Source organism: Gadus morhua, chromosome 9 (genome assembly GCF_902167405.1).
Source record: "Gadus morhua chromosome 9, gadMor3.0, whole genome shotgun sequence".
Taxonomy (NCBI): domain Eukaryota; kingdom Metazoa; phylum Chordata; class Actinopteri; order Gadiformes; family Gadidae; genus Gadus; species Gadus morhua.
The window spans coordinates 10,456,543-10,480,355 of NC_044056.1; the positions used below are offsets into that span (position 1 = coordinate 10,456,543).

Consider the following 23,813-nt stretch of genomic DNA (forward strand, 5'->3'; position numbering starts at 1 on the left):
CCAAAGTCCTTTAGTGGCATTAAGTTCCTGCAAAAACTTTAGACTAATCACTTCTGTGAGAGAATACATTGCACCAGAATGAATATTCCCTGCGCTATTATCTGTGATTAGCTTCAGCTGGTGACTTGTTCCCCCTGCCCCCTCCAGGCGCGGCCGTGTGCTCATGCTAAACGCCGGATGCTGCTCTGCATTGCGCTGCATTAAGTGGCAGATTGTAATGGAGCTCTTAATCTGGGAGTCACAGGAGTACACCTCTGCCGGCAGCGGGCGAGTCACCTCTCTACCTGCGCTGACGCAGCACTCAGGGACCGCATGGCAAGGACACAAACACAAACACACATGGATACACACACACATGTACGCACGCACGTAGCAAAGACACACACACACACACACACACACACACACACACACACACACACACACACACTCATACATACAGAAATACATGCATACAGATGTACAGGCATTGACGCCTAGAAACACACACACGCATATATTGTATGCATACGCACACGCACGCACACACACACACACACACATATAGACACAAACGCATGCTGTCACAGGCACGCTGTCACTTGCATGCACACAAAGACAGATACATTATAACATGCATGCATATTATGCACACACAAAAACGTACAAACGCATATGCATGCAAACACACTGTCACATGCAGGTATACACACAAATACACGTAAACACAAATACACAATGCTATTCACACAGCACACACACACAAGCAGACACATGCACACACGCATGAACACTCATCCATCATTGCTGTTGTTGTGTGAAGTGCTGTATCTCTTGCAGGATGCAGGATATTGATGAGTCTGGATGTTCTGCTGAAACCTGCCCCACCCAAGGAACAACGCTCACTTGACACATCGCAGAAAACCACTAAATTCTTAATCCGCGACCGGGTTATCCTGGTGTCATCTGCAGGCCAGTCAGCTGGGATATACAAAATAAAAGCCCTCCTCTCCGACGTTTCGGCAGTGCTTAACCAGCCCAGATGGATATCAAATACTAACTAATGCTAACTAAACTCTTGGAAGGAAACAGCAGCCGGAGCAGAGCAGCAGCCCACCTGTGGTCCTCGAGCAAAGCACGAGCTGCTCCAATCACAACATCCACCTACAACCAGCTCACATCAAACTCCTGGCCCACTGGTACCCAGGGCAATGGTAGTTTCTACGGTTACGGGAGGAGAGCTACGCAGAGTGTGAGAGAGAGAGAGAGAGAGAGAGAGAGAGAGAGAGAGAGAGGGAGAGGGTGAGAGAGAGAGAGAGAGAGAGAGAGAGAGAGAGAGAGGGTGAGAGAGAGAGAGAGAGAGAGAGAGAGAGAGAGAGAGAGAGAGAGAGAGAGAGAGAGAGAGAGAGAGAGAGAGAGAGAGAGAGAGAGAAATGAGATATAGAGAGGGAGAGCGAGGTGCCCCGGGGAGACCATTTGTCTCACCCTCTTGGGCTGTGATGGGCTGCAGCTTCCCCTGATATCTGGGGCGCTGGGGCCCTGTGGGGCGCTGGGCGGATCCTGCACCTGGCTGGAGGAGTCCTCCACCACAGAGCTCCTTCACTGCTGCTGCGACAGCCTGATCAGGAGCGACACAACACAACATCACACATTGATCAGGAGCAACACAACATCACACACTGATCAAGAGCAACGCAACACAACATCACACATTGATCAGGAGCAACACAACACAACATCACACATTGATCAGGAGCAATACAACATCGCACACTGATCAAGAGCAACGCAACACAACATCATGCATTGATCAGGAGCAATACAACACAACACAACACAACATCACACATTGATCAGGAGCAATACAACATCGCACACTGATCAAGAGCAACGCAACACAACATCATGCATTGATCAGGAGCAACACAACGCAGCACAACACAACATCACACATTGATCAGGAGCAACACAACACAACATCATACATTGATCAGGAGCAACACAACACAACATCACACATTGATCAGGAGCAATACAACATCACACACTGATCAGGAGCAACACAACACAACATCACACATTGATCAGGAGCAATACAACACAACATCACACACTGATCAGGAGCAACACAACACAACATCACACATTGATCAGGAGCAATACAACATCACACACTGATCAGGAGCAACACAACACAACATCACACATTGATCAGGAGCAATACAACATCACACACTGATCAAGAGCAACGCAACACAACATCATGCATTGATCAGGAGCAACACAACGCAACACAACACAACATCACACATTGATCAGGAGCAACACAACACAACATCATACATTGATCAGGAGCAACACAACACAACATCACACATTGATCAGGAGCAATACAACATCACACACTGATCAAGAGCAACGCAACACAACATCATGCATTGATCAGGAGCAACACAACGCAACACAACACAACATCACACATTGATCAGGAGCAACACAACATCATACATTGATCAGGAGCAACACAACACAACATCACACATTGATCAGGAGCAACACAACACAACATCACACATTGATCGGGAGCAACACAACATCACACACTGTCCAGGAGCAACACAACACAACATCACACATTGATCGGGAGCAACACAACATCACACATTGATCCGGAGCAGCAAAGCACAACACTACATCACACACTGATCAGGAGCAACACAACACAACATCACATAACATCACACACTGATCTGGACCTCCTAGCCTCAAGGGTCGAGGTGTCCCTGAGCAAGACACCTAACCCTAACTGCTCCCGACGAGCTACATGAGTGGGTGAATGTGAGACAATATTATAACGATCTTTGAGTGGCCACTGGTTGGAAAAGCGCTGTATAAATGCAGTCCATTTACCGTTACCATTCAAACATCTCATGTCATCAAAGAACAGAGAGGAGCCGACTGCACTGTGGTCCGTACCCTCCGTGGCCCCTGCAGGGGCCCCAGGGAGACCCCGTGCATTGTGGCAGGGGCTGGTGGATACAGCGGCGGAGGAAGACGAAGAGGAGGAGGATGTGGAGGAAGACATGTGACTCAGGGGCCGGTCCACGTGCTCCGTCATGCCCCCGGTGGAACGGAGGAGGGCTGTGAGTGGTCCTGGTGGTCCGGGGCTGGATAAATAAATAAAATAAATAGAGACAGTTCAGCTGGAGTGAAAACTAGAATTACACTTTTTTCTAAATCGTTTTCAAACTGCTCTGGCAACGTACGTTTTTATTTTACCGTGCCGGTCCTTCCAGGCCCTTGGATCCCAGCAGGTCTCAAAGGTGTCCGGCCCCCTGATGTTGGCCCAGTCTTCAGTCACTCCCGCTGGCTCTTCCTCTACTGATTGGTGGCTTGGTGGACCAGTTCAGTACTCAGGAGACAACAACAGAATATTTTGAATTATGATTAATAAAGTATGCGTATCATCGAATGGTTACGCTGATAACCGCTCATGGAAAATATATAAAGGCCACGGAGGGTACAGGAAGTCCTGATGGCGGTCCACAGCCCCAACAAATCATAAAAAATGGCACATTTCAAAATCATCAGAGACACCTGGGGTTATGTTGAACCAGAATAAGGCAGAATTTGAATTTTTACTAATTTCTCTCTTATTATTATGACTTCATTATCATTAATATCATGCATTTCAATTTCTCCATAGTTATCAAGGACTTAAATATAACTATTGATAAATCTAGGTAAACCTATTTTTTGTTCAGTGGGATTAACTGCCGCATGGTTGCAAGTTTTTGTTGACTCTGACTGAACGTGAACTTATCGGCCTGGTTCGTCTGCCCTACCCCGATTCCATTACTCGGCGGTTTTATGAGGTTAAAGTCTGGCACACAGGGAGAGGCTTGTTTTTTAAAAAGACTGGAGAATATAACAGCCTCAGGCTAAATCAAGTCAAATGTCTTTGTACAGCCCTTAAACAGTGCAAAGAAGAGTGCGTGTCCGTGGGGGAGGAGACATTTGTTGAGGAGGAGCCAGGTGTTAGGGGAGGAGGGAGAGGACGTCTCGTTCAGGAACGAAACTTAACATTCATAGAAACCTAAGCAAGCGACGTGGAAGAAATCCTCTCTCGTTCAGGAGAAAAAGAAAACGCAATTTGGAACATATAGTCTGACAGACAGTAACAACAAGGTGAGTAAAACAGACCAAGAGAAGTTAAAACCTCTCTTTCCCCATAAGGAATTAGAAATATGTAATGGCTCAATACATAAACCTTGTCGTCTGTGTCTAGGAATGGCCTCTGCTAACATCTGGTCTGAAGAGAACTTTTCATGTTCAATCTGTCTGGATGTGTTCAACAATCCGATTAGCACCGCATGTGGACACAACTTTTGCAGAACCTGTCTAACAAAGTTCTGGGATGAACAAGTCCAGTACAAATGTCCTGTTTGCAACAAGCTTTTTGACACAAGACCTGATCTACAGATCAATACCTTCTTATCAGAGCTGGCAGCTCAGTTTAGAACGTCCGTACGAGTAAAACAGCAGCCTTGTGTTGAACCAGCAGAAGTTCCCTGTGACGTCTGTACTGGGACCCAGCTGAAGGCCTTGAAGTCCTGCCTAGTGTGTCTTATCTCTTACTGTCAAACCCACCTGGAGCCGCATCAGAGAGTCGCAGGCCTGAAGAAACATCGACTGGTCGAGCCTATGGACCGTCTGGAAGACAGGATGTGTAAGAAACACGACCGACTTCTGGAGCTCTTCTGCCAGACTGAACAGGTGTGTGTGTGTCAGTTCTGCACAGAGACAGACCACAAGTCCCATCCTGTTGTACCTTTAAAGGAGGGATATGAAGTGAAGATGGCCCAGCTGGGGAAGATAGAGGCTGAAGTTCTGCAGATGATCCAGGAGAGAAAACTTAAGATTAAGAAGATCAACGACACAGTAGAAAAGAGCAGCAAAGACGCAGACAGAGAGATAGCCGATGGTGGGCAGGTCTTCACTGCTCTGATAAGCTGTGTTGAAAAGTGCCGGGAAGATTTCAACCAAACGGTTAAAGAGAAACTGAAATCCACAGAGAAACAAGCTGAAGACCTCATCAAAGAGCTGGAGCAGGAAATACAAGATCTGACCAATAGAAGCTCAGAGTTGAAGCCAATCTTACACATGGAAGACCACCTGCACTTCCTCCAAGCCTTCAGATCCCTGAAGGATCCTCGACCCACCAGGTACTGGGTGACCGTGGAGGTCCGTCCTCCCTCATACTTAGGGACCTTGGGGAGATCCCTTGATCAGCTGGAGGAGACAATGAACATGGAGATGAAGAAGCTGCGTGATGCTGAATTGAAGAGGGTCCAGCAGTATGCAGTAGATGTGACTCTGGATCCCGATACAGCTCATCCCCTTCTCATCCTGTCTGAGGATGGGAAACAAGTACATCATGGAGATATAAGGAAGAGACTCCCAGACAACCCTAAGAGATTTTCACTGTATATACATGTTCTCACGAGGCAGAGCTTCTCTTCAGGTAGATCTTACTTTGAGGTCCAGGTTAAAGACAAGACTAAATGGTATTTAGGAGTGGCCAGAGAGTCCATCAACAGAAAAGCTCAGACCACATCAACCCCTGAGACGGGTTTTTGGACTCTCTACTACGACAAGGATGCGTTGGTATTTCAAGGTAACCCTGCTGTCAGTCTCCCTCGCAGAGCTGAGCTCCAGAAGGTGGGGGTGTTTGTTGATTATGATGAGGGTGTGGTCTCCTACTATGATGTGGAAGCCAGGCTTCATATCTACTCTGTTACTGGCTGCTCCTTTAGTGAGCCTCTCTATCCATTCCTCTGTCCACAAGTACATGATAGTGGTAAAAACTCTGCCCCTCTGATCATCTCACCTGTCAATCAAACAGACTAGGACCTTAGTTTGATAATATAAAAAGTTAAAAACCAAACAACCAAAGCAACTGATGTTGTTTCATAATTGGTAATCTCACTATGTTAGATCTGCAATAATGTCGTATTGCGGTAATTTAATAAGGAAAGTTATTTCAGAATATAACCTCTAAACCTATAAAAGTAATTGAATGTAACCCATGATAAAGGGTTGGATTACACTATATTATTTGTCAGTTTTCTACTGATTATTCATGTTACGAGGACTAACATGTTTGGACTAATTTGTACAAAATAATAATTGTAGTTTTTTAACATTTCTATCTATTTTACCTTATGAATAGTGGATGACAAAAAAATACAATGTCCTTACACGTTAGTTTAATTTTTTTTTATTGTGGAGGCCTACCATTATAATATATAACTTAAGAGGAATAGATACATTCCAGTCTAATAGTGTTCAGTAGAAATATTGTTACAAGTGTAATACAAACCCTTATTTTGATAATTTTGAGATTGATGGAACGTTTTATATCAGCAAAGAATTGTAAAAGTTGGTAGTTGATGAACCAGTAAAACTTATTCTCCACCAAACAACTCTTCATGTATCGAACACTTTTTTTTATTGTGCAATAAAGATGATATGAATTGAATTGAGGGAGACGGGGGAGGGAGAGAGAGAAAGAAAGAGCTGTGGGGAGAGAACGAGGGGTGAGCGAGAGAGAGGGAGAGGGGGAAGATAGAGTGATAGAGAAAGGGAGAAAGGAGGGATGAGAGAGAAGGAGAGAGAGAGAGAGAGAGTATATATACCTACCCTGTAGTATACTGCAATTTCTCCTCATAATAAGTTACTGCATTGCTGAACACTAAAATGCACATACCCCCTGCATAAGAACTGTATCTGTCTATAATGTAGTCTTTTATATCCAACCTTTCATAGCTCAGTGTGTTATATAGTGCATCAGTAATATGGAGATGGGTAAAGACTGCTCTACCTTCCAGTCCGGGGAAAGAGTTTGATTCACTCCCTCACAGTGTCCTCATGCTTTCCACTGTGTTGTGCTGATCATAATTGATTTTCCACTGTGCTTCTGCTAGTGATAATCAATATTTAATTTAGTTTTTTTACCTTGGTGTAGCACTTTGTTATTTTTCATTTGTTAAATTGTAAAACTGCTTTGCCAATTCCCATTTGTATATTCTATTCCATTAAAGCTCTTTCGATTTACTTGAATTGAATAATTGTATTCGGAGGAGAAAGATAAAAATAGACATACATGGTTATTGAATAGATGGGCGTGAATATTATATCCCAAAAGAAGCCACTTAATTCTTCACTTTCAGTCTTAACTTGTTTGACAGAGTGTGTGTGTGTGTGTGTGTGTGTGTGTGTGTGTGTGTGTGTGTGTGTGTGTGTGTGTGTGTGTGTGTGTGTGTGTGTGTGTATACTGTAAACGTGTAGATGTGTGCAGGCACTGACACAATCATTTAGACACATTAGCTTTGGCCTTGGCTGAGTTCATCACTGAAATGGACGGAATCCAACTTGAGTGTCCCTCAATCTACCTACCTTTTCATAGCCTTTTAATTCGTCTCAGGATAGATATGCAAAGCTACTGGACCATTTTGGCGTCTACGTACAGATGTATTAGAGAAATTTAATGCATGATACACATGTGTGCTTTAACTTCTCGGTAACTGTGTCACAGACTGAGGCTCAGAGATCCTGCTAATGGAATCCTTTTTGAGTTTGAAGCCACCTCGGTAAATACTTTGACAGCGAATCGACAGTCAAAGAGGACGTTGAATAAATAAGATGAACGGATAAGGAGAGTAAACGGTACAATCTTAGTTTTTCCTTCCTTTCTGTTTATCTTTCATCACTCCATCTCGCCACACTCAGACACTCAGACAGAGGACAATGCAGATCACAGAGGGATATATATATATATATATATATATATATATATATATATATATATATATATATATATGTCCTGTTCAAATAAATTCAATAGTATTCAAACATCCCTGAATCACATTCAAATCTCTGAGGGCTATTCAGACCCACCTAATATAACATTGCAAAACCCTCTGAAGGGTTTAGCAAACGCTCTAGTCCGAAATGAAGAAACCAAGAGCAGGAACACAGACGAGGGTTCCGGCTGCTGTCTCTATTATCTCCAGCCAGACACCGCACCGCCACACACACTCACCTGTTTCTCCACAGCGTGTGTCTGCTGTGTGTTGGCTTCTCTTCGGAGACTCAGGGCCTCTGACAGAATGGCTTCAGGGTCAGTCTCTGCTGGAACACGCGGTCCCCCTCGCTCTCTGCTCTCCTCTCCTCCCTCTCCTCTCCTCTCTCTCCTCCCTCTCCTCCCCTCTTCTCTGTCTCCTCTCCTACCTCCCCTCTCCTCCCTCATCTCTCCTCACTCTCCTCCGTCTCCTCCTCCCCATCCCTGGATCGTTCAGGGTGGAGGAGACGGTGGAACGGTCCTCTCTACCCTAAGGACCGCTGCAGGGCTCCCATCTATGGAGGAATAAGGCTCTGAGAGGAACCGTCTGGGCAGGCTGACCCCGCCCGCTCAGACCCATAGCTCAGCCTAATGTCTTCCACCACAAGGCCCCAGGGAGGCTATCAACCACCAAGGGCCTAACCCTCTTTCGACCCACGAGGGAGGCCTGATGGACATATCCTAGCAGCTTTGGCCTGTGGTTGATGTCATCCATCACAAACCTTTAGTGTGAATTCTCAGACATTCCTGGCGTTTAAAATGCAACCAAACACACAAAAAAGAGTTTTGCTTTTGCCAGCAGGCGAAACACAAGTCATCGCAATAGCAGTTTCTGATTGGGTTAGATGTTTGCTAAATGGCCTAATTGGGTACTCATTTGAGCCAATGAAGAACATTGATTGCAATAATTGGTTTAGTGCTGTTAATGAGGTATAGGCTATGAAGGAGAGCTTACAAACACAGTGACTGTGAGTCTGTCCCCCTTCCTTTATACCTGCTGTCTGTCTGTCTATCTGTGTACTTTTGCTCTAGACAGCATTCAACGTGGACATAAACTACTTAAAGGCTGTGTTGGAAGCCTTTGTTTTTGAAACCTCATCGTATTTATATTATATTTCTTTATAGACGGACAGCTACACTGATAATTAAGGCACCCCAAATATATATAAAAATAGAAAAAATATATGTTTTTCAAAAGTAAAAACGAACTATTCAATTCAGAGTCCCAATGTTTATGAGTGTAGTGTTGGAACAGAACAGCAGAAACAAACAAGAGGGTGGTGTAGTTTAATTGGAACATGACTCAGGGGTGGATCCATCGCTGTACTTTGTGATTGACCCAAATGGCCCCAGGATTACCTTATCTTCCTCTTAGACGAGACACGATTCAAATGGCGAGGAGGAGGAGGAGGAGGAGGAGGAGCAGGAGGTGGAGGAGGAGAAGTGGAAGTCCTCGTGTGCTGGACTTGAGACCAGATCATCATTGAACCCTGGCGAGGAACACCACCATTCCCCCTCAATGGTTCGGATTACGAGTGGCTCCTACTGTGATCCGCTTTGTGTTACTGGAGAGCGCAGCTGTTTGGGATTGTTCGGGACGAGAGAGAGAGAGAGAGAGAGAGAGAGAGAGAGAGAGAGAGAGAGAGAGAGAGAGAGAGAGAGAGAGAGAGAGAGAGAGAGAGAGAGAGAGAGAGAGGGTGGGTGGAGAAAGTGGGAAAAGAGAGAGAGAGAGCGAGAGAGCGAGAGAGCGAGAGAGAGAAAGAGACAGAGAGAGAGAGATGTGCGGTGCTGGTGCGCTCTAATCCTTGCTGCTCTACACCTGGCTTGCATACTAATGCTACTAAATTGACCCAGATTTCTCTCTCTCCCACTCTCTCTCTCTCTCTCTCTCTCTCTCTCTCTCTCTCTCTCGCTCTCTCTGTCTCTCGCTCTCTCTCTCTCTCTATTTATCCCTCCACACAGCCAAGACATAATCATCTTTAATGGTGGGTCTTATTTATCTCGATTCGACACATTTCCTTTTTGTCTTTTGTGCTGATACTCCGGCTGACTATGAAAGAGAGAACAAGAGAGGGGAAGACAGAAAGAGGGTGAGAGAGAGTGAGAGACCGAGCGTGAGAGTGAGAAAGAAAGAGAGAGGACAAGAGAGTGAGAGACAGAGCGAGGGGGGACAAAAGAGACGGAAAGAAAGACAGATTGAGAGACAGAGAGTGCGAGAGTGCTTGAGAGTGCGAGAGGACAAGTGAGAGAAGGAGAGAGTGAGAGAGTGAGAGAGTGAGCTTAGAGATCTCACTCTTTCTACACCTCTGCCGCAGTCATCCGTCCATATGATATGAGGGTGCAGTATGGGGTACAATATGGGTATGGGGGTACAGTAGGGTATGGGGGGCAGTATGGGGTGCAGTATGGGGGTGCAGTATGGTGGTGAAGTATGGGTATGGGGTGCATTATTGGTATGGGGGTGCGTTACGGGGGGGATTGCTGAAGCTCCGTTCCCCGCTCTCTCCGAGCCACGAACAGAAGTCCACTCCAGCGGGCGAACCCTCGCCTTCGGCGCCCAACCTAACACGATGATGTCATGGTTCCACATTAACAGTGCGATCACGCCGCCGCTATCCCCACGCGGTCCCTCTAGTAGCTCCCCAAGGAGGGGCGTGGTCACGAGCCAGGCGGTCTTGGCCCGGGGCTACAGAGCCAGTTGGCGGTGGCCGGTGTGATTTATATCTCTAACCCCGCTTTATATAGACGTGTCACCTGTTGAGATGGCACTGTCACTGAGGAGGGCCGCGGCGGTGGATGGCTGTCAGGACAACGCGGGGAAGGTCAGCGTTATTCTGGGAGGCTTTGAAGGGTGAGCTGCTGTTGTTGCCGCTGCCAGTGGTTATCGGGTGCAGCGCATGCTGCTGCCGGCTTCACTCAGTTCATATGGCAACCGTTACTTTGGGTTACTGAGCTCTGTCTGATCTTTCAAATACTATCTATGTTCGTGTGTGTGTGTGTGTGTGTGTGTGTGTGTGTGTGTGTGTGTGTGTGTGTGTGTGTGTGTGTGTGTGTGTGTGTGTGTGTGTGTATGTGTGTGTGTGTGTGTGTGTGCGTGCTGGTTTGATTGTGATGTGTGTGTGTGTGTTTGTGTGTGTATGGGGGGGTGCTTCTTTGAGTGCTTGTTTTTGTTAGTGTACGTGTGTGTGTGTGTGTGTGTGTGTGTGTGTGTGTGTGTGTGTGTGTGTGTGTTGGTGTGTGTGTGAATGTGGATGTGAGCATGCTTATTTGTTATGGTGTGTGTATGTGTGTGTGTGTGTGTGTGTGTGTGTGTGTGTGTGTGTGTGTGTGTGTGTGTGTGTGTGTGTGTGTGTGTGTGTGTGTGTGTGTGTGTGATGTATAGAGTAGGTGACATTTTTGTTCCTTAACTATAAATAGAATGCATTGTTATTGTTCCTCTAAACAGTTTGATCGTTTTTCAGACAGTCACAGATTATGTAACGCACCACTAGGCTAGAGCCAAACATTTCCACCATGAATATTTCTCTCCCATCGTTCGTCGTCCTCCTCCTCCACTCTTCTTCTCTGCTCCTCTCCTCTCCTCTCCACTCCTCTCCTCCCCTATCCTCTTCTCTCCAGCCCTCTCCTCTCCCCTCTCCTCCCCTCCCCTCGCTTCCCCTCTCCTTTAGTCTCATCCCCTCTCCTCTCCTCCCCTCTCCTATCCTCCCCTTTCATCCCCTCACCTCCTCTCCCCTCTACTCAGATCTACTCTCTTCTCCTCTCCTCCCCTATTCTCTCCTCACCCCTCTCCTGTCCTCTCAACCCCTCTCCCCTCCTCTCTTCCCCTCTCCTCTCCTCTCAACCCATCTCCCCTCCTCTCTTCCCCTCTCCTCCCCTCTCCTCTCATCCCCTTTCCTCTCCTCTTCTCTCTTCCCCTCCCCTCCCCTCTCCTATCCTGCCCTATCCTCTCGTCCCCTATCCTTTTATCCCAGGAGAAGAAAGAGAGAGAGGAGATGAGAGGCAGGAGAGAGGAGATGAGAGGCAGGAAGGAGAGGAGAGGCAGGAAGGAGAGGAGAGGAGAGGCAGGAGAGAGGAGATGAGAGGCAGGAAGGAGAGGAGAGGCAGGAAGGAGAGGAGAGGAGAGGAGAGGCAGGAGAGGGGAGATAAGAGGCAGGAAGGAGAGGAGAGGCAGAAGAGACGAGATGAGAGGCAGGAAGGAGATGAGAGGCATGAAGGAGATGAGAGGCAGGAAGGAGAGGAGATGAGAGGCAGGAGAGAGGAGTTGAGAGGGAGGTGGAGGGTTCATCGGGGTGCAGGGCTGGCAGAACTCATCTCTCAGGTAACCGGATGAGAGAGCCCATAATCCTGAGGTGATTTCCCCTCCTATCACTCACCTGAGCCCAACAGCTGCAAGCTGGCAGGGAGGAGGAGGAGGAGCAGGACGAGGAGGAGCAGGAGGAGGAGAAGGGAGAGGAGGAGCAGGATGAGGAGGAACAGAGAGGGAGAAAAAATAAAGACATGCGTGTGATGTTAAGGGTCATGTAGGCCATTTCCCGGACCGACAGACCGACAGACGGGGAGACAGACGGGAGGAGTGTCACTCTGAGATGATGGGGGGGAAGAGGGGCGACAGATAGACAGACAGACAGGTAGATGCAGAATATATGAAGACGAAGAAGCGATAAGGTCGCCTCCCTCACAGACGCTCTGTAAATAAAGTAAATCCCAGATTACACCGAGAATGTAATCCCAAGAATTCCAGGGATTGTCAAGAAAGCGGCGTTGTGGGTTTATCGTGCCTCCGGACTCTACAGGGATCACCTTATCGCTGGTGAGGATAATGCCGGCCTGGACGGCCGCCCAGAGCTGCTGAGTCAATGTTTACTGAGAACCAATACTCAACAAGCCCCCCTCTCTTCTCTCTCTCCTCGTTCTCTTCGCACACCCCTCGAACGCCCAGCCCTACCCGACCGTAAAGCAGCGAAAGCCGACTGTTGGGGTGCGCTGCTGTGATGGTGACTGGACACCTGCTTAGAGCCGACCGCTGGCAGCCTGCTCACCAGCCTCCTCACCAGCCTGCTCAGGCTCACCGGCCTGCTCACCAGCCTGCTCACCAGCCTTCTCACCAGCCTGCTCAACAGCCTGTCGACCAGCCAACGCCCATCACCACGGCCATTTTTTATCAGAGCATTTCAAATGTTAGCTTGTAATACCTCACAGTCCCTGGAAGGGGGGGTCCCCCCACTCTGATCCATCGCTCTGAGCTCCTCACCATCCCTGGGAGGGGGGGTCCCCCCACTCTGATCCCCCGCTCTGAGCTCCTCACCGTGCCTTGAAGGGGGGGTCCCCCCACTCTGCCGCTTTCACACCAAAAAGAACCGAGAGCCAGTTCCGGGCTGGTGCTAGGGCCAGTTCCAAACTGGTTCCAGCCTTACCCCAGTTAAGAACCGGTTGGTTTCACACCGGCCAGAGCCAGCCATGGAGCCGGCGTGAGCAACGTCATGACGTCACTGCAAACGTCTCGGCTAGTGAGCTTGGACAGAAGCATACGGCCGACATCTTTCTTTATTCTGGGTGGAAATAGTAACATAGTTACGCCATCAAATGCGTTTATGGAAACATTTTTAGCGAGAAATGTGCATTTTACTTTCATAATGTTCGCTCGGTGAATGTGAAGGATGTTTGGTTTGATAGTTATGACGAAGAGGGAACGCTCCGTTCACTTGCATGGACATGGACTCATCTAGCTGCGTTGGCGCGTTGACGCGTTGAACCACCACACAATAGGCGCGCAGAAGAACCCTCGCGCCAGTTTCAAACACAACAACAACAATTTCGTCTTCGATTCAATCCGTGTATGGTTCGTTCTTTGAATATTCCGATTTAAAACAAAATCAGAAAAAAACAAAAAAGAACCATACACGGATTCACGTCCATTTTTTACTTCGGTGTTTTAAAAAATGCCGGTCTTCGTTGGTCTTCCTGTTTATGAAGGTACGGATAACTCCGCCCCCTGCCCCCGGCGTAAAAGCGGTTCTAGTTCTAGCCCAGCTCTAAAGTGGGGCCAGAGTTGAACCGGTTTTTAGGGGCCGGAGCCGGTTCTTTGGCGGTGTGAAACCAAAGCCCTGGCCCTAGCTCCGAACTGGCCCGGAACCGGCCCCGATTTTGCGGCGGTGTGAAAGGGGGATCTTCTGATCCCCCGCTCTTAGCTCCTCAAGGTGCCTTGAAGGGGGGGTCCACCACTCTGATCCATCGCTCTGGGCTCCTCTCAAGATGCCCTCCTCCTTAATGAAGCTGAGGATCTCCAAGCTGGGGTTAGGGATAATATCTGTTCTGCAGATATGGCCGGTAAATCCTGTGAGACCGGGCTTGGATAAGGGCTACACAAACACAACTCAACTTATTATCTTTTTTCATTTTTATTATTATTTGTATAATATATAATGGTTGACGTCATATCAATTGCTATAAGCACAGTATATATTGAGCACTGTAAGAACGGTTTTATCGGATTCATCCTTTTCTCTTTATTCGTCTAATAACTCCCCGAATCTGTACGGCATATCTGATGTATTTATTTATGCCCGATGCTCGCATGGAAGATTACACGACAATCCATTTAAAACGGAGGATTACGACGGACGCACAGATGGGCTGAAGTACAAAGGAGGTCATATTCATCGGGTCCAGTAATTTCGCCTTTATTTATTATTATTAATCACGTCCTATCTGTATGCATGTTTCTGACAGTTGGTTGAACATTTCTCTCCTTTCTACAGATTAACTTTACTCGTCATCAGTTGGTAACCGCACCGTAACGTTTCAGTTATTATGTGATGTTTCTGATGCCTTCTCGCTCAGACCAGCGGGCGGCAGCCAAGGATGCAGAGAGGAGGAGAGAGAGATCTCTCTCCCAGCTCCACGCTCTCTCTGCCTTTCCACAGATGACACTTTTACTCACAAAGTCACACAATAAAGTGCTTCTCTTAGTAACACCATGGCATCATGCAATCTTTATTTATAGGCTATCATACATAAATCCTGTTCTATTTCAACTCTTTAAAAAAAAAAAAGCTCCAACGACAGGCTCCGCTTTGTCTGAGACGCAGTTGAGGTGCACATGCTGCACGGTTATTCAACACCGGGGAAAGATCTGCCTTTATATGATTTCAATATCCTCATCATCACAGCAGGAGCAAAGAACAACAACCCAACGCGGTGTCGTCATCCCTCTGGCTGCAGAGCGGGGGGCTGTGATTGGACGAGCGCCCTTGCCAATCCCACTCCTCTCCTCCCACGTTAGGTTGGTCTGCGGCGTCAAGATGCTGCTCCGATGATGGGTGTACGGCGATGCCTCTCGGTGTAGGGAGACATTCCTCCAGCTTCTCATTGTAGTGCACGCATCCCGGATCAGATGCATCGCTGAGCGGTGGTCCTCCTCCTCCCGGCATCCCTCCTGTCCTGAAGACAGACGGACATCCTCTTCCACCTCCGCGCGTCCGGGGAGGAGAGATAGAGAGAGCGAGTGAAAGAGAGAGAGTCGGGCGGCGCATTACCGGAGAAACCTCTCGGTAGAATAACAACCGGGGCACCACCACCACCACGACGCTGCTAGCAGCCCAGCGTCAGCCACTCTTCCTCCTGGCTCCACATGGCCGTCCTGCACGCCGCTTCGCCGTGACGCCCGTGCGGCGGTGGATTGTCGCTTCTCTTTTTGCACTAGCCAAGTACTTTGAAACAACCAGGGGGTGGGGGGGGGCGGCACCTGCTCGGAGGTAGCGGCACGGCGGGGGGGCCAGGGGAGGGTGGGAGGGCGGGGAGAGGAGGGGCGCTGCACATGCACACGCACATGGACGACCGCTGGGCTGCACCTCGAGGTTGGACGGGAACGTTTTGAAGCGGGAGATCTTGTGTGAGCGAGCCCCTCCACGCGCGGGTCGGCGCTCTCGGGGGGCTTTAAAGGAGCCCAGGTATGACGGCGCGTTGCCCCTCCTCCTCCACCTCATCCTCCTCCTCCCTGTCCCCGCGCACTCAAAATATAAGCGTGCATCTCGAGAGCCATTATCGTGGATGAATATTTCGTGAAACACTCGTGAAACGCGCGCCATGACACGCGCCGATGACAAGCGCGTGCTTTTCCGTCAACAAAAGTGACGATACTTTTTTGTACTCTTATTTTTTTTATTTAATATTTTCAATACGCTTTTTGAAGTCGTGGAACAAACAGGGATTTATACGAGGAACTACTACACTGAAGTACGGAGAATTGTGCGGGTTTGGGTGTCGACTCTTGATTAGGTCGTGAGACGGTTTTGGAGACATCTGTGTTTGTTTGGAGCGATGCGCACTTGGCTGTTTCTAATCCCGGAGGTTGATGCTTGAGAGTGGCCGATGAATCAAACACCAGCCTCGGTCTCCCAGTAACGCCTGGGAGCCGGCGGATTTGTAGCAGATTAGTGAGTGAACCGCTGTTTTCCTCCAACTCCTGATTAAAAGCGCGTCTTTTCGCTGCCACGGACGGACGCTCTGCAAAGCGCGCAGCGCGGAATCTAACGCGGAAGGAAAAAGAGAAGCCCTTTCTCCCCCCGCTCACATGTGTTCATCACAGACTTTCCCCACGGAGGCGGACGTCACACGTCGCGGGCGTGTTGGTCGACGTGGAGACATCAGGATACGCGCTGGAGACACGCACCTGAACGGCAGACTCCTTCCTCAGCTAGGTGTTCGCCGTGGATGTCATGGGGGCTATCTGCTCGGACGTACTTCTTAAATCAGCAGGAAAACACTCACTCACTCACTCACATATGCACAAACACTCACACCCGCACGCACACACACCTCTGTTACGCGCTTCGGGTCACGCTGGGACCATGTCACGCCGTAAATGATTAAAGAGCGTTTTTTTTTTTCGTGGATGCGTTTCCGCGGACCTCGATTCCGCCGCCCGGCCACCTGACGATGCCTCTGCGAGGATGTTGCGCTTCCCTGTAAAGAAAATTCGGAAGCAATTCAAACTGCTTCTGTTGCTGGTCCTGCTGACCTTCGCCGTGTGGTTCACCTACCTGCACATCAACCAGGGCAAGAGCATCAGGCTGCACTTCAACTATGGCAAAGGTAAGCGGGTTATAATAACTCCTGTTTGAACGAGATGTCAGGACCGCAGAGTCGCTCACCAGCCAAGAGACTCAAGACTCACTTGTTCAGAGTTCACCTGGACTCTGCATAGCCCTCCCCCCCTTATCCCGCCATACCCCTCTGATGCACTTATTGTATGGTCTACGTCCTGGCACTTAATGTTCGCACTTATTGTATGTTGTGCGTCCTGGCGCTTAATGTGTGCACTTATATTGTATGTTGTACTTCCTTGCATTAAAAATAGTTCTCAGCTAAGATAAGATGCTAAACAATGGTATCTTTGTTTTATACGGGCAATGGGTTAATCTAGCGATTGTAAGTGCAGTGCACTTACAATCGCTAGTTTTTTGTGTAGCGTACTTATTGTAAGACGCTTTGGATAAAAGTGTCTGCTAAACACCCTGAATATAAATGTAAATGATTGATTGATTGAGAGGTGGCGGAACTTTGAAAACATGTTGTAATTGGTCAGGACGTCCGGCTACCTGTTGGGTCCAGATGTAGATGTGATGGAAGCTGGAGCACCCTTATCTCCCTGTGACGCTCAATTCCCTCCTGATCTTTCTCGATTCATGTGATGAGTCATATTACTGCTCTTTCAGAATAGGCCAATGTATGGTTTAGGTGTTGGGTTGATGATGTAGGCCTACGGATGAAAGGGTGTGTGGCAGATGGTAAATTGAATGCATTTACCAAGCGCTTTACAATATTGCCTAACATTCACCCATTCATGCACTCATTCTCACACAGCGACTGCCAGCTTGTCTGCTCGGGAGCAGTTAGGATGATGTCTCGTGCTCAGGGACACCTAGACTTTCAGCTAGGAGGAGCCGGGGATCAGCTGGTAACCAGCTGTAACCAGCCAACTAGCTCTACCTCCTGAGCCACATGCTGCCTAAAAAGCAGATGTTTGGGTGATGGTTGTATTTGTGAATGATGGTGGTTTAATTTCCAAGGTTGAATTGTTTGGATTTGGTATTGGGAAGTTTGAAACACATTGGAAAGGGTGGATATGATGATGGACATGATGATGTTGTTGCTATTGTTGTTGTTACTGGTGTTGCCGTCATTAAGCCACGGATTATTTTGGCGAGCAGCAAGACGAGAGTAACCGCCAGAGCGAAGGCGTTTAAGAACGGCCATCAGGCATCTCTTCCGCTGCCCTGCTCCGTTCTCCGAACACACGTGCGCCTTGTTTTGGTTCCTCCATTGTTCCAGTCCCGGGATGCTTCCGGCACTCAGGGGAAGGAACGCCGCTCGAAGAGCCTCACCTCCGCTGTCTATCGCTGGCTCCGAAGGATAATAAACCCACTACGTCCGAATGCGTGTTGATTACGTGATCATTTGCTGTCAAATTCGCCGGACACAGGAAATGGTCGGGGCAATGCAAGTTGCATGTCGACGGGATTCAATGACATCATTACAGACGGCCCATTATGGAGAGAGAGAGAGAGAGAGAGAGAGAGAGAGAGAGAGAGAGAGAGAGAGAGAGAGAGAGAGAGAGAGAGAGAGAGAGAGAGAGAGAGAGAGAGAGAGAGAGAGAGAGAGAGAGAGAGAGAGAGAGAGAGAGAGAGAGAGAGAGAGAGAGAGAGAGAGAGAGAGAGAGAGAGAGAGAGAGAGAGAGAGAGAGAGAGAGAGAGAGAGAGAGAGAGAGAGAGAGAGAGACTTTCTCCTGCTTGTGGCTGAATAGTTACATTCTTTCAGGGCTCCCAGGATTACTCTTTAATTGCTGCAGTCGGCCAGACTTCACGTAACCGTGTTTATTCATAGGTTGTTCAAAAATGAACACCCAAGTCGACAAACATTGAGCCACATGAAATTGATAGCAGTGCAGAAATTCTGTCTCTGTCTCTCTGACAGTATGCCATGGTAAACCGTGCCCTCTTTAACTTGTATCCTTTCCCGCCTCCCCCTTCCTCCTCGAGAAATCACACTGCCCTGGTACCTCCCCCTGTCTCTCCCCTCCTGGGCCGTCAGAGTAGAGTACACCCCCGTCTGAGAGACCATAATGCCCCCTACATTTCTTCCCACGAACCCCCCTCCCCCAGCGAGTGTAGCTGGGTATCCATCCTCTCTCGCCAGATAGGAGTAACGCCACTCTGACCCCGATCACATCAGACGTGTTATCTCGCCCGGCATTTCCCGGGGATGAAGAAGCACCTGTCAGCTCAGGGATTCACCCTTTGAGCCATCTTATATTACACTCCGCTGGCCTTTAGGGGCCAGTGATCACAGTAGCATGCGTGCAAAGGACTTGCCACTGTGTGCTGTTGGTTTTATTCCGAAGCTGCCCGGGTGATCACTGCTACTTTTCCCTTCTTCCTCACTCTTCTTGTGTCTCGCCAGTAATTGCGTCTGTCTGTCGCCTGGTATCGTTCTCGCCGGTCGAACAATGAAAGAACTGATTAGGCTGCGGTGGGTGTCTTCGCTGAACCATTTCCTCTCAGCCCGACCCCTCTCACCCTCCTCCTCCTGTGGAAATCGTAACAACTTCCTCTTGCTTATCCTCTCTGTCGCTCGGTTGGGCCAACTCCGTTGTGTCTGCCTGTTAAGGCCCCTAATGCAGTAGGGGCCCTCGGAGAAGCTCCCCTGTGTTCCTTCTCGAGGTTCCTTCCCTGTGGGGTTCAGGAGGTTTTCCTCGTGTTTTAGAGGCCTGAGGTTGAGGGGGGGTGGGGTCGTTAATGAGGGGGTCCTGGGGTCGTTAATGAGGGGGTCCTGGGGGAATCACTCCCCTGCTGGGAGAGTTTAGTTGAATTGTAGGATCTATGGATGTAATGGATTTAATGGATCTATGGTGGTCCTTGGCCTTTCCTTCTACGGCGGATGGCTAGCCAAGGGCCTGGTATCCTGAGACTGACTAGTGATTATCAGGATTGTTTTGGAGGGGGGGGGGATTTCTCCCCCAACCCCCCCCCAGTTTTCTTTTTTCTGAACTATCAGGTGATCAAATAATATATCTTTGTGATGAATATCCTTCGTCTCCATGAACATTTAATAAACCATGATTGATAATCTGCCGTTTTATCGTATCTTCAGATTAGATATTGCTTTCTATATTGTCATTTCCATTATTATAATTTTTTGGTTAAATTTATCAATTTTAAGGATTAATGATGGCATCAACCTTTTCTGTCAATGATTAAAAATGGTACAATTCAACATAATTTATACCTGCATTCAATGCCGCCATTTTGTCATTGTCCTTGTTTTACCTCAAGTTCATATCTTAAAGAACCGCACAGATGCTGGGTGAAGTCTGTCGAGGTGTTTAGTTTCAGAAATGTACACTTTTCACATATTCCCCTTAGTGTGATGCCGAGAAAGTTAGGTTATTTTTAGACGTTGCCTTTTCTCAATTAATTATCCCATTCTGTAGAGATAGTCCTCTCCTGGTTTCTGTGTCATTATACGATAGTGTGTTATGAACCTTGCATAGTTATAAGGTATATATTTATGTGTCCGTGTCCCTGTGGTTCTCCAGTCTGTCAATGCGTTTGAGTTGATGATTAGTTAATTCAGGTGTGTGTTTTATTATGTTGATTTTGTGTTGACCAGTAAAACTGATGTTTCGCAAAAACGATGACATCATGTACCCGATTTACACATTGCGACTGTGGCCACCCACACCGAGCATGCGCCACAAACCTACAAACAAAGGAAGACAACCGGTGTGTTTATATTAGCTCCTACTGTTAGCTTATGGCGCGTATCCACTGCAGGGTGCGATACGGTTCAGTTCGCAAAGGTGCGATACGGATTGCGTTACCACCGCCAAAAGTGGGCGTGAGCCGGACTGAGCCGTACTCGTTTTGCCCTCGTCTTCAGTACTCCTCCGTTGTGGTACTGATGCTGCGTTCGAGTATTCTCTGCGAACTGACGCCATGCCCACACTTCAAGCGTTTTAGTATTTCGCTCGGTCGTTGGAGGAAAACATGGACGGAAAGCTGTTGTCGCAGTAGCATTAAAGCATAACCACAACACTGTGCTGCGTTGAAGTTATTTACCTCTCAAGAAGAAACCCTTTAATGGTCCTCACATACAGCCTTATCGCCCCCTACTGGCCTGGCATGCTCATGTGAGTATTGTAATAGTTCTTGCCCAGCATGGTGGATGGAGATATTTCCTAAAACAAGATTGGTGTGGACAGGAATGTTTTTGAGTTATTTTTCTTCCAGAAATCCCCGTAAACATTAATCTCAGACCACATCAAAAAACAACTCCTTTTGGCTCCGGGCCAAAATGGTCCACTGCCGTTTTTTTTCTGGCTGCATCCCTGCCAGCTAATCTGCAGGGACCACACATTAAACACACACTCCACATCGAATACGCACACACCAGTGAACCTATAAAGATCAATTTTACACATCGATAGGCCAGCCCCCAAGAGAACAAGAACCTGCGAGGGAGGTCATAGAAACATATACCTTACTGCAGACGTCAAAGAAACACGGATAACTTGTAGCTGTGACCAGGGGTTATTACATCCAGGTAGGGCTGTATCAATCCCAGACTGGATATTTGGGTGTCACAGCGAGAGTACAGGGCAGTCATATTTGTATTTGAAGAAATTAAAGGATTAACAGCAAATACCTCTAAACGATAAGTTAAGGATTTTATTGATCCAGATAGAAAATTAGGGAGCAGTAGAAATATAGAAAATACAAATTAGTGACAGTTATTGTCATAATATATTGTTGATTCTCAATCTAATATTAAACGTGTATATATAGTGTGCAGACGTCTTCGGACCTGAGCGGTGTGAGTCTGTTTCATCGAACTCTGAAAGAGAGAGTGTTGGCAGGCGGCTCTGTGGTGCATATGAGATGAGGGGTCGTCCACTCACACAACAGCTCCCTGTGTCCTGAGCTCCGACCGGCCAGCGAGGGAAGAGGAGGGGAGGGGAGAGAGGGGGCTAGGAGGGACACACAGGCTGCTATTGATTCCACATGGTTATTACACACGTGTAGAACAAACAGACAGACAGGCATGCACACACAGATAGACAGACAGAGACACGCGTACAGATCACAGACGGACAGAGGTATCACACAGAAACATACATACCGGTACTCACTTGTTTGAAAACGCCATGCACAGAAACTCACGTACACAAACACACGCGTTCGGACAGGTAATACAGACATTTTTGCACATGCTGTCTCATGTTCAGATCCAGATGTTTGATGTTTTGTCTCAGTGTAGGGACATGTAACACACAACCAAAGCAGTAGTCGGAATGGATAACTCATCCCATTCATGTTTGTTTTCTCGTTTTCACTCTCTTCACCGAGTCAACGTCTCTGGCAGCCATCTGGGGAGGAGTATGAAGGGGGTGGGCTGTGAAAAGCTCTCCTCTAATTGGACAATACGTTGAAGACAGAACCCATGTATTTTACCCGCCAATCAGTTGTTTCTTGAAGATGTGTATTTAATGTACATCTTCCTGTCGTGGCAGTCACACAGTACATGAAGCAAGCCCGATGGGGGAAGGCTCTGGTTAAGTTCTGATGAATGAATGTGGAGCATGTGGCTGCACACTCATTCACAGACCCATGAACCCCCCCAGGACCCCCTTGGTACAGTACACACTTGGCAGGAGCTCTCGGAAGCCTCGGCCGATTGGCTGTCTGGCTGCCAAGGGAGATAACGGAAGGACGGGCAAGAGCCATCTTGTCCTTTATGGGCAGTTGGCTTATTTATTTTATTATTAATAAATACAAATTACGAAAACGGTGACGCAAGTAAATTTGATGTTTGTGTGCTGTTGACACAGAGCCACCGCCGTCTTTAGACATGGATTCTGACCGAGTTAGTGAGAAGGCCATGCACTATTGCAAATGTAGTTTGTGCGAGAGCAGCGTTCTTTTGTCTCGATAGCAAAATCCTCCCTCTAGCTCTCATGATAAGCAGCCTAGAGACTGCGTCTTTCCTTCATATCCGTGTCGTGAGGTTAGACACAGTACAGCACGGGGCCTGTCTGCTGGCCTGTGGCAACACATGCAGGAGGACATTGGTGTAGCCTGGTGAAGCTTGGAACCACCGCACACAAGCAACTCAAGCACACCTTGTCACTCATGACTGGATACTGGTTACACCTGTCGGAAAATATTGTGGCAAACTTACTCTTCTTTTGTAGTCCTGAGATGATTCATTCTCTGGCGTGAAATCAAGGAATTTCAAAAGAAACTCGATAGAAGAAAGGAGAACCGAATTGTACCTTATCGTCTACGGCAGATGCTCCTTGAGACGAGATGAACCGAACCCTCTCTACAGCGGCTCCAACATACGGAGCGAGGAATTATCCTTGTTAACGGCCACCGAGGCGTAGTCTTTATTTAGACCTGCTCGTCTTAATCCCTTCTCCGTGTAGTGGCCTTGGCGAGTGCCCAGTCCGTGTTGGAGCATTCGGCATTTTGCTCACTTATTCACAGAAACAGAAAACGACTATATGAATCTAGATGAATCCTCCCATCCGAGTCCTGAATCAGTGAGCTATGAAAGCGGTCTTCCATCGAGCGCCAATGACTCAAAGCCCCTGGCCCATGCGGCCAGTGACCTTTGGCCCAGCTCGTCCTCTGATGACTAATGTTGGTTTACAAGTACAGATTAGAGTCAGACCAAACATGATAGGTTCCGTCCGGGCACAAATCTCCACGCACGTTATCTGGAGGCGGCCCTCGATACGAAATGCTGATTCTCTGCTGCTATTTTCAGAGCGCCACCGTTTCGTCACAGGTAAACAATGGAGGGAACTACTGCGGGCCTGCGGCCGTGCATTGTCGGCGTTTCGGGAACCGGGCCGAGCTCTTGTCCGGAG

At 48.0% G+C, this 23,813-nt stretch overlaps 2 protein-coding genes across 3 annotated transcripts in view; both read left to right on the forward strand.

The window, feature by feature from the left end:
• The first annotated feature begins 2,589 nt into the window (after positions 1 to 2,589).
• Positions 2,590 to 7,095, forward strand: LOC115551240 (E3 ubiquitin-protein ligase TRIM39-like). Of its 2 annotated transcripts, XM_030366871.1 has the most exons (2): positions 2,592 to 4,167; positions 4,268 to 7,095. In XM_030366871.1, exon 2 carries the CDS (start codon positions 4,270 to 4,272, stop codon positions 5,887 to 5,889), a length of 1,620 nt encoding a protein of 539 aa, XP_030222731.1. In that variant the 5' UTR covers positions 2,592 to 4,167; positions 4,268 to 4,269; the 3' UTR covers positions 5,890 to 7,095. The 2 variants fall into 2 exon arrangements, with proteins under 2 accessions (XP_030222732.1, XP_030222731.1); XM_030366872.1 differs by having other exon boundaries at positions 2,590 to 7,095.
• A 7,959-nt stretch (positions 7,096 to 15,054) lies between these two features.
• Positions 15,055 to 23,813, forward strand: part of b4galnt4a (beta-1,4-N-acetyl-galactosaminyl transferase 4a) — a 136,163-nt gene continuing 127,404 nt past the window's right edge. The window contains exon 1 of the mRNA XM_030366359.1: positions 15,055 to 16,975. Within this exon, the coding sequence (XP_030222219.1) occupies positions 16,834 to 16,975 (142 nt within the window). The 5' untranslated portion in view covers positions 15,055 to 16,833. The remainder of the gene's footprint in view (positions 16,976 to 23,813) is intronic.

Bases quoted from the DNA above. Each gene is read 5' to 3' on its own strand.
- LOC115551240 (XM_030366872.1), top strand. From the start codon at position 4,270: ATGGCCTCTGCTAACATCTGGTCTGAAGAGAACTTTTCATGTTCAATC.